Source organism: Stegostoma tigrinum, chromosome 10 (genome assembly GCF_030684315.1).
Source record: "Stegostoma tigrinum isolate sSteTig4 chromosome 10, sSteTig4.hap1, whole genome shotgun sequence".
In the NCBI taxonomy this organism is placed as follows: domain Eukaryota; kingdom Metazoa; phylum Chordata; class Chondrichthyes; order Orectolobiformes; family Stegostomatidae; genus Stegostoma; species Stegostoma tigrinum.
The window spans coordinates 28,118,351-28,129,039 of NC_081363.1; the positions used below are offsets into that span (position 1 = coordinate 28,118,351).

The 10,689-nt window shown below is 51.4% G+C and overlaps 1 protein-coding gene across 6 annotated transcripts; it reads left to right on the plus strand.

Annotated features, from left to right (window-relative positions):
* The first annotated feature begins 257 nt into the window (after positions 1–257).
* wdr89 (WD repeat domain 89) lies at positions 258–9,849 on the plus strand. Of its 6 annotated transcripts, XM_048537148.2 has the most exons (3): positions 317–468; positions 4,902–6,103; positions 8,708–9,849. In XM_048537148.2, the coding sequence occupies exons 1-2, from the start codon at positions 443–445 to the stop codon at positions 6,100–6,102; spliced, it is 1,227 nt and encodes a 408-aa protein (XP_048393105.1). In that variant the 5' UTR covers positions 317–442; the 3' UTR covers position 6,103; positions 8,708–9,849. The 6 variants fall into 6 exon arrangements, with proteins under 6 accessions (XP_048393107.1, XP_048393109.1, XP_048393105.1 ...); XM_048537150.1 differs by lacking the exons at positions 317–468; positions 8,708–9,849 and adding an exon at positions 258–310 and having other exon boundaries at positions 4,902–6,999; XM_048537152.2 differs by lacking the exons at positions 317–468; positions 8,708–9,849 and adding an exon at positions 269–316 and having other exon boundaries at positions 4,902–6,999.
* Positions 9,850–10,689: the final 840 nt, after the last annotated feature.

Sequence of the window (10,689 nt, forward strand, 5' to 3'; positions counted from 1 at the left end):
TGTTATCACAATTTGTTATCCTGGTTAGTGCTCACATCTCTTTCATCCCTGCTCACTGCCCGTAGTTCCTTTAAGGTGAAGTCAGGGCTCAGAGTCCCTTGAAAGCCCAGTTCCTTAAATAGCCTGTCAATGCCAGCAGATCTTTAATGCCCTGATCAGTGCCTATGGATTTGTTTTATTCCTAGTAAACAACAAGAACTGCAGACGCTGTACACCAGTCACATCAGTTCGGTGCCTGCAGTCCCGCTCACGTCCAGGCGGGGGTTACCATTTCCACCGGAAACAGCCTCGAGCTTGAGGGGGATGCATGGTGAGGGTGAGGGTCGCAGAGGGAGACACACACACACACACATACACGGAGGGTGACGGCCAAGGATCAGAGTCACGGCCGTTCCAGAAGCCACGATCCCGGGGACCTCGACCGATCGCAGGATCCGAATGAATGCCCGGCCTAGTAAATGTGGATATGTGAGGGGGGGAGAATGTGAGGGGGGGCGGGGGGGGAGAATGTGAGGGGGGGGGCGGGGGGGGGAGAATGTGAGGGGGGGGCGGGGGGGGAATGTGAGGGGGGGAGGGGGGGGCGGGGGGGGAATGTGAGGGGGGGAGGGGGGGGAATGTGAGGGGGGGGGAATGTGAGGGGGGGAGGGGGGGGAATGTGAGGGGGGGAGGGGGGGGAATGTGAGGGGGGGAGGGGGGGGAATGTGAGGGGGGGAGGGGGGGGAATGTGAGGGGGGGAGAATGTGAGGGGGGGAGAATGTGTGGGGGGGAGAATGTGAGGGGGGGAGAATGTGAGGGGGGGGGCGGGGGCGGGGGGGGAGAATGTGAGGGGGGGGCGGGGGCGGGGGGGGGAGAATGTGAGGGGGGGGGCGGGGGCGGGGGGGGAGAATGTGAGGGGGGGGCGGGGGCGGGGGGGGGGAGAATGTGAGGGGGGGGCGGGGGGGGGAGAATGTGAGGGGGGGGGCGGGGGCGGGGGGGGAGAATGTGAGGGGGGGGCGGGGGCGGGGGGGGGGAGAATGTGAGGGGGGGGGCGGGGGGGGGAGAATGTGAGGGGGGGCGGGGGCGGGGGGGAGAATGTGAGGGGGGGGCGGGGGGGGAGAATGTGAGGGGGGGGGCGGGGGGGGGAGAATGTGAGGGGGGGAGGGGGGGGGAATGTGTGGGGGGGAGAATGTGAGGGGGGGGGCGGGGGCGGGGGGGGGAGAATGTGAGGGGGGGGCGGGGGCGGGGGGGGGAGAATGTGAGGGGGGGGCGGGGGGGGGAGAATGTGAGGGGGGGGCGGGGGGGGAGAATGTGAGGGGGCGGAGAATGTGAGGGGGGGGCGGGGGGGGAGAATGTGAGGGGGGGGCGGGGGGGGGAGAATGTGTGGGGGGGAGGGGGGGGAATGTGTGGGGGGGAGAATGTGAGGGGGGGGCGGGGGGGGAGAATGTGAGGGGGGGAGGGGGGGTGAATGTGTGGGGGGAGGGGGGGAGAATGTTGGGGGGGGGGAGAATGTTAGGGGGGAGGGGGGAATGTGAGGGGGGGAATGGGAGGGCATGGAGTGGGTGGAGGGGGAGAATGTGAGGGGATGGAGGGGGTGGAAGGGGAGAATGTGAGGGGGTGGAGGGGGAGAATGTGAGGGGGTGGAGGGGGAGAATGTGAGGGGGTGGAGGGGGAGAATGTGAGGGGGTGGAGGGGGAGAATGTGAGGGGGTGCAGTGGGTGGAGGGGGGGAATGTGAGGGGGTGCAGTGGGTGGAGGGGGGGAATGTGAGGGGGTGCAGTGGGTGGAGGGGGAGAATGTGAGGGGTGGAGGGGGAGAATGTGTGGGGATGGAGGAGGGGGAGAATGTGTGGGGATGGAGGAGGGGGAGAATGTGTGGGGATGGAGGAGGGGGAGAATGTGTGGGGATGGAGGGGGAGGAGGGTGAGAATGTGTGGGGATGGAGGGGGAGGAGGGTGAGAATGTGTGGGGATGGAGGGGGAGGAGGGGGAGAATGTGTGGTGGAGGAGGGGGAGAATGTGTGGGGATGGAGGGGGAGGAGGGGGAGAATGTGTGGGGATGGAGGGGGAGAATGTGTGGGGTTGGAGGGGGAGGAGGGGGAGAATGTGTGGGGTTGGAGGGGGAGGAGGGGGAGAATGTGTGGGGATGGAGGGGGAGTGGGGGAGAATGTGAGGTGATGGAGGGGGAGAATGTGTGGGGATGGAGGGGGAGAATGTGTGGGGATGGAGGGGGAGGAGGCGGAGAATGTGTGGGGATGGAGGGGGAGAATGTGAGGGGATGGAGGGGGAGAATGTGAGGGGATGGAGGGGGAGAATGTGAGAGGATGGAGGGGGAGAATGTGTGGGGATGGAGGAGGGGGAGAATGTGTGGGGAGGGGGGGAGAATGTGTGGGGAGGGGGGGAGAATGTGTGGGGATGGAGGGGGATGGGGGGGGAGAATGTGTGGGGATGGGGGGGGAGAATGTGTGGGGATGGGGGGGGAGAATGTGTGGGGATGGCGGGGGAGAATGTGTGGGGATGGGGGGGATAATGTGTGGGGATGGGGGGGGAGAATGTGTGGGGATGGGGGGGGAGAATGTGTGGGGATGGGGGCGGGGAGAATGTGTGGGGATGGGGGCGGGGAGAATGTGTGGGGATGGGGGGGGAGAATGTGTGGGGATGGGGGCGGGGAGAATGTGTGGGGATGGGGGCGGGGAGAATGTGTGGGGAGAATGTGTGGGGATGGGGGCGGGGAGAATGTGTGGGGATGGGGGGGGAGAATGTGTGGGGATGGGGGCGGGGAGAATGTGTGGGGATGGGGGGGGAGAATGTGTGGGGAGGGGGGGGAGAATGTGTGGGGAGGGGGGGGAGAATGTGTGGGGATGGGGGGGGGAGAATGTGTGGGGATGGGGGGGGGGAGAATGTGTGGGGATGGGGGGGGAGAATGTGTGGGGATGGGGGGGGAGAATGTGTGGGGATGGGGGGGAGAATGTGTGGGGATGGGGGGGGAGGGGGGGGAGAATGTGTGGGGATGGGGGGGAGAATGTGTGGGGATGGGGGGGGAGAATGTGTGGGGATGGGGGGGGAGGGGGGGGAGAATGGGAGGGGGGGGAGAATGTGTGGGGATGGGGGGGGAGGGGGGGGAGAATGTGTGGGGGGGGGAGAATGTGTGGGGAGGGGGGGGAGAATGTGTGTGGATGGGGGGGTGGGGGGGGGAGAATGTGTGGGGAGGGGGGGAGAATGTGTGTGGATGGGGGGGGAGGGGGGGGAGAATGTGTGTGGATGGGGGGGGGGAGGGGAGAATGTGTGGGGAGGGGGGGGAGAATGTGTGGGGAGGGGGGGGAGAATGTGTGGGGAGGGGGGGGAGAATGTGTGGGGATGGGGGGGGAGAATGTGTGGGGATGGGGGGGGAGAATGTGTGGGGATGGGGGGGGAGGGGGGGGGAGAATGTGTGGGGAGGGGGGGGGAGAATGTGTGGGGAGAATGTGTGGGGAGGGGGGGGGAGAATGTGTGGGGAGAATGTGTGGGGAGGGGGGGGAGAATGTGTGGGGAGAATGTGTGGGGAGGGGGGGGGAGAATGTGTGGGGAGGGGGGGGGAGAATGTGTGGGGAGGGGGGGAGAATGTGTGGGGATGGGGGGGGAGGGGGGGGAGAATGTGTGGGGATGGGGGGGAGAATGTGTGGGGATGGGGGGGAGGGGGGGGAGAATGTGTGGGGATGGGGGGGAGAATGTGTGGGGATGGGGGGGAGAATGTGTGGGGATGGGGGGGAGAATGTGTGGGGATGGGGGGGGAGGGGGGGAGAATGTGTGGGGAGGGGGGGGAGAATGTGTGGGGATGGAGGGGCTGGGGGGGGGAGAATGTGTGGGGATGGAGGGGCTGGGGGGGGGAGAATGTGTGGGGATGGAGGGGGGGGGAGAATGTGTGGGGATGGAGGGGGAGGGGGGGAGGGGGGGCGAATGTGTGGGGATGGGGGGGAGAATGTGTGGGGAGGGGGGGAGAATGTGTGGGGGGGGGAGAATGTGTGGGGAGGGGGGGGAGAATGTGTGGGGATGGGGGGGGAGAATGTGTGGGGATGTGGGGGGAGGGGGGGGAGAATGTGTGGGGAGGGGGGGAGAATGTGTGGGGATGGAGGGGGAGGGGGGGGAGAATGTGTGGGGATGGAGTTGGGGAAGGGGATAATGTGAGGGTGTTGAATGTGGGAGGGGGAGAATGTGAGGGGGTGGTGGTAGATGGGAGGGGGGAGAGGGAATGTGAGGGGGCTGAGGGTGGGTGGTAATGAGGGGTGGACGGAGAGAGGGGGAATGTAGGGAAAGGGGGAGAGTGTTTGGGGTTGAGAATGAATGGGGGAGGAAGAGAGGAAATGGGTTGGGGAGAGAGACTGTTGGGGGGTGAATGCGTGGATGAGAGAGTGAAAGGGCTGGAGGTAGGGAGGGGTAATGGGGGGAGTGAGAGGAAGTGGGGCGAGGAGAGAGAGGGGATTGGGGAGAGAAAGGAATGAAGAGAATGGGGAGGCAGGATGAGAGGAGAAATGAGAAGGCGGGAAGGAGAGGGAATGTGGAGAGGACAAGAAGGAATGGGGGTGAGTGAAAGAGGGAATGAGGCAGTGGAGGTGGAGGGAATGGGGGCGGGACACTGGGACAATCTGACCATCCTAGCTCAAGATGGGATTTTGAAAACTGGACTGGGATTTCGCTCCCAATTGTCACTCCATGGCAATTACTAATTGTTAATCTGGTATGAAACGGCCTGACCTTTCGTTCAATATTGGTTTGTGTTCTGTGTTCAGAGATGGAAATTTGAATATCTGGTTCAGCTACAGAATGCATTTAGCTTTGAGTTGAGGATTTGGAGAACAGAACTAAAGAGAATATGTTACTATAGCACCAAATCGTTTGGATCCATTTTGCCAAATCATCAATGTTTGTCTGTTTCTCTTATTGCACTTCAGCAAACAGCTAACATATAGAGGAAGCGGTTTACTCATGGAGGAGATTGAGCAGTGGTTTAATCACCTGCGCATTGCCAAACGATCCACACAGAAAACTAAGGAGTTAACCTACCTTCTGGACATTGACTGCCTAAAGGCTCCCACAGGACAAAGCAGTCAACTAATTGCAGTTTCATGTTCTAATCACTCTATCCGTGTGTACAATAAACAGACGCTAACTCTAGTTCAACAGTTCCAGGGTCACTCTGCTCCTGTTAGTGGCATTAGGTTTGCACAAACCACTGGCCATTTGTTATTTTCTGCATCATGTGACGGGACAGTGAAATCTTGGGATGTGCGTTCCTCTAGCCCAGAGCCAGTTCAGAATTATACCGGCTATCCTAATAATGCGTTTATAAGCTTTGATATTAGCTGTAATGATTTGGTTATCTGTGCTGGAACAGAAAAAGTTGAAGAAGATACTTTCATGGTTTTCTGGGATGCACGCAGCGTGACAAACATGGATAGTCGTGGAAGCCAGGAACCTCTTGGAGTTTATTCAGAGACTCACAACAACGACATCACTCAAGTGTGTTTCCACCCCTCAAATCCCAACATGGTGGCGTCAGGGTCGACTGATGGATTGGTCAACATTTTTGACATCAGCCAAGAAACAGAAGATGATGCACTTCTTGCAACTTGCAATTCTGATTCCTCAGTCAGCTTTGTTGGGTGGTCTGGTAAAGACCTGGAACAGATTTTTTGCATGACTTATGATGAAGGTTTCTATCTTTGGGATCTTTCCCATCTGCATAATGATGAGCCCATTACACTGGTGAAAATGCAGGATGCCCGAGAAAGCTTGAAACTTGACAATGGCCACCTGGACTACCTGATTGGAGGCTTTTACCATGAAAAGGTTGAAAAGTTGTTTGTACTGGGTGGCACCACTATGGGGAAGCTTCATTTTTTAACATGTGATGCTGGCAGCCTTACCCATCTGCATACCTTACATGACAGACACTCGGCTATAGTTCGTGCTTTTTATTGGGATTCTGAGGAGAATTCTCTGCTGACATGTGGGGAAGACGCTCAGCTATTTTTATGGAAACCAAATGCCACAGAATTAACCACAGAAAAGAAGACCTCAATGAAGCTTCCATCGGATGTGCTTAGAAAAATGAGAGTTCATAGCAAAAATGCTTACCAAGTCAAGAAATAAGATAAGTAGACAACTCGTCACACTTGCATACAGCTGAGTTTCATTGAGAGTAATTTCCGTTTTGCTGAGAGGAAAAGAAATTTTCCTGTCTGTCAGGAATTGAATCATTCTACAGTGACTAATTGACTCCAGACCTGTGTTCCTTCTAAACAGTGAGGCTTTAATTGGGGAAACCTAGAAAGTGCAACGCAATAGCCTTCTAAAAGATGGAGCTGGAGATATCTGCTCACAATTGGGATTTTATTTAAGTGTCTGTAGTTTTATTTTGATAGTAATGGTTTCATTAAGTTTTCTTAAAGTCAGTAATTTGGTTCCTATAAAAAGAAAAGAAGAATTTCAGCCAATAAGTTCTGTTCGGATTATTTTATTAAGTTACATGTAAATTAAAGAGATAATGCAACATTTAATGTGATTTTCTTGGTTGAAGAAAACATTGGTTTAATTTCTTTGTAAATTGGACTATAGGTTTTGCATTGGACTTTGTCATCCTGCTGTGGTTTTTGTGTTCAAAATGGTCATGTTATGCAGACTTAATAAAAACTGTACACGTCTGCTGTATTATAGGGCAGGCTGTATAAACTGTGATTTTTAACTTCACTTTTTAAATATTACACAGTCATCATGTTGCTGATGAAAATTGTTCTGTGTTGGAAGAGGCAAGGTGCACTGCTGATAACTATGAGGAGTTACCGGGGTCATTTTGACTTTGACTGACTGCACAATCAGTATAGCCATACTTATACTTAGTTTTGTTTTATCTCCATTGTCTAAACTACAAATAGCAGGACAGTCCATTTCCATTGTTTATTGTTAGGTGCCAAGGCTAGTCAGTGCAACTTTGAAGAGATTCAGTGCCCAGAATTCAATTTAGGGTAACAAAGTGTGGAGCTGGATGAACACAGCAGGCCAAGCAGCATCTCAGGAGCACAAAAGCTGACGTTTCGGGCCTAGACCCTTCATCAGAGAGGGGTCTAGGCCCGAAACGTCAGCTTTTGTGCTCCTGAGATGCTGCTTGGCCTGCTGTGTTCATCCAGCTCCACACTTTGTTATCTTGGATTCTCCAGCATCTGCAGTTCCCATTATCTCTGATTCAATTTAGGGCTTCTGATTTCATCTGTCCATGGCTTCGTAACGCTGAGGCTTAACTTCCTCACTTGGAATTCTAACTCCTTTGGCATAAAACACTCTACTTGGATATTTTTTACTTGTGCATTAGCTTCAGTACTTGATAGAATAAGATCTATGTGGTACCTAGTCTCTTGCCAATTAGAAAATATTCCAAATTGCCTTTCTTAGGTCCAGGTAGAATCACTTTGCTCTTCCCCAGTATTAAACTTCATTTACCACTCACTTATAATCCATCAATGCCCTTTTTAACTTTTGGTGTCATCACCATAACTTACTGTTAAACTGCCAATATTACAGACAGAGACCACTCCATTTCAAGAGGTGGCATAGAAAGATTTGAAGAACAATGCCCTCTTATAAGTACTTGGTGTACTGTATAGTTTTTTTATGTTTGCCTTTGTAAATCATTGAATTTTCTCTAGGCTTAGCTTGGACAAAAGAGCTAACAATTGAGACTTCAAGTCAAACTGTATCCCTAATAAAATGTATATACAGATACTAAAAATGAAGACTACCTGAGTATTATAATTCCAAACTGGTTCGTTAGTATCCACCGACAATAACATTCCATCCTATGACATCTGGCCTATTTAGAACTTTTGTTCCATACTACGTGGTTCACCTGATAGCCTAGACATACTTAAGAGCTTATAATGAGCACTGTCTAAATTGTGTTACCCATATCTTTGGCAGAATAGTGTTGCCATATTCTGATTTAAGAACTGACAGATTATAGAATTTAAATCCAGGAGGAAAGATCATTATTAATGACTGGGGAGGCAGTGGCACAGTGGAAATGCCACTTGACTAGTAAGCCAGAGACCTAGACTACTGTTCTAATCATTTTTGTAAGATCTCATCCAGTTCATTAACACCCTTTGGGGAAAGAAACCTGCCATCTTTACCTGGTCTGGTCTACATGTGACTCCAGACCCACAGATGTGTGCTTGTCTCTTGGCTCTCTGGCCCATTTCAGAAGACAGACAGTTCAAGAGAAATTATGGATAGGCAACACATCCTGGCCAAGCTAACGGTGCTCATTACCAAACATAAGAATACATTTTTAAAATCATTACAAGTAGAATTGAATTAGTCAGTAAAATAGAAAGTAAATATTGCAGGTTTTAGCTTATAAGGGCCACATTCTGCTTACTAAAACTTGCATTAGCAAGAAGCATTACAAAAGCCGAATTAATTGCTAAAACAGTTGCATTTCAGCCTAAAGCTTAAAGCAAATCCAGGGGAGATGCTAGTGAGTGTTAATATTAATCCAATCTCTGAAAGCTACACAGGAAAAATGACAAAGCAGACCTCTGGTTTTAGAGGATTGAGTGATGAGGAAATGAAACAGAAATGAAGTCTCTGGCTTTGAAAACATCTAAATGACAAATTTTGTAGAGGGCTATAATATGAGGCTCCAAAATATGCATCCAAATTGCTTTGTGATTATTCTTATTTCCTTTTTTCCCTTTTGTACATGCGAAGTACAAAATAAGTTGGTGTACTTCTAGCAGGTCCCCATTCCTCATTCCTGGAACATCTGGACAACAACCTATGTCAGACTCATGCTTGTGGACTACAGCTCCGCCTTCAACACTATTATCCTCTCCAGACTGATTATAAAACTGCATGATCTTGATCTCGGCTCTGCCCTCTGCAACTGGATCTTCAACTTTCTGACCCATAAGCCACAGCCAACGAGGATAGGTATCTGCACCTCCTTCACAACAACACTCAACACTGGAGCCCTCGAGGATGTGTCCTCAGCCTCCTACTGTACTCCCTGTACATCTACAATGTGATGCCAAATTCTGAATGAACGCCATCTACAAGTTTGCTGATGACACCACCGTAATACAGAAGAGATTTAGAGGGCTTGGTGACGTGGTGCAATGAAAACAATCTGTCTCTCAATGTTGCCAAAACTTAACTGATCATTGACATCAGAAAGAATGGAGGAGAACATGCCCCCATCTACATCAACAGAACTGAGGTTGATAGAAGTGAACAGCGTCAAGTTCCTTGGAGTGAAGATAACCTATAACCTGTCCTGTACTTCACATATACGTGCGACAGTCAAGAAGGCACAGCAACACCTCCTTCCTCAGGCTGGTCAGGAAATTTGGCGTGTCCATAAGGACCCTCGGCAATCTCTACAGATGCATTGTTGAAAGCATACAGTCCGGGTGCATAACTGCCTGTTATGGCAACTACTCTGCCCAGGACCGTAAGAAACTGCAGAAGGTGGTATGCATAGCCCAAACTGTCATGGGAGCCAGCCTTCCATCCATTGACTCTATTAACATAGCTTGCTGTCATGGAAAGGTGGCCATCATCATCAAAGATCCCTCGCACCCTGGTAATGATCTCCTACAACCTCTTCCGTCAGGCAGAAGATACAGAAGCCTGAACACATGCAGCAGCAGGTTCAAAAGCAGCAGCTTCCTGGCTGTTATCAGACTGTTGAATGGACTCTAGCCTCAAATAAAGTAACCATAATGTATGCTCTAAGTCTTTTTGAACTGTATATCCTTTGCTTGCTGAGATCTGCCTGTTCCACTCGTAAACAAAGCTTTTCACTGTATTTTGGTACACATGTCAATAAAATCAATCCATTCAAATGCTGGATAGTGGGGACGTATGCTTCTTGCATCATCCTATTGAATCCAAGTCATAAGTGGAGCTGGCTAGATGATACCATCCACCAATTCTACCTCCGTTATCCTGCAAAAAATGCATAAAGTTCTAACATAACTGCAGGGACTGGCTGCAGGGATAATGTTTCCCCTGGCCAGGGGAGTCCCAGAACAAAGGGGCACAGCCTTAGGATACATAGTGCAGGTATTTCTCCTATAACATGATTGTTGCATTCTTGTGTGACCTCATGCTATAGAAAATCATGTTATAGGGAAATTGCTATAGAAAATCACCATACTGTACAGTAAAAAGTTTGTTATTCAAACAATGTCCACAATTCATCAATTGTGTTATAGCCAATTTGCATTAATAAAACATGCGTTATAGCAGAAAAACTATAGGTCATTTTGAGAGGAGATTTCTTCACTTCCAAAGTGGTGAATCTGGAATTTACCTCCACAGCAGATTGAAGAGGTGAAGCCAATTACAGTTATATGCTTAAAAAAGGAATAGATTTCTAGAAGCTAGAAGTGCTTGGAGGTAGTTGGGAGCGTTGGGCAGTATGCATTGGAAGAGAGGATCAGGCATGTTGAATAGCCTACTCCAATTCCTATTTTCCATGTTTTCTTTTGCATTGTGCTTGAGCTTGCTATTGGTATCATATCAAAGATCTGGAATGTGTCAGTGTGATACAAGGTCCATCATGCAAACATGATAGCAGGACAGAACTACAAACAATGAGGTCCTCCATTGTCCTGGGAGCAAGAAAATGGAGATTACACTACAAAACATTCAACTTAGATTGGCAGGCCATATCTTTCA

Bases quoted from the DNA above. Each gene is read 5' to 3' on its own strand.
- wdr89 (XM_048537148.2), top strand. From the start codon at position 443: ATGCCCGGCCTAGTAAATGTGGATAT. The intron at 469-4,901 runs GTGAGGGGGGGA...ATTGCACTTCAG, and splicing joins GGCCTAGTAAATGTGGATAT to CAAACAGCTAACATATAGAG.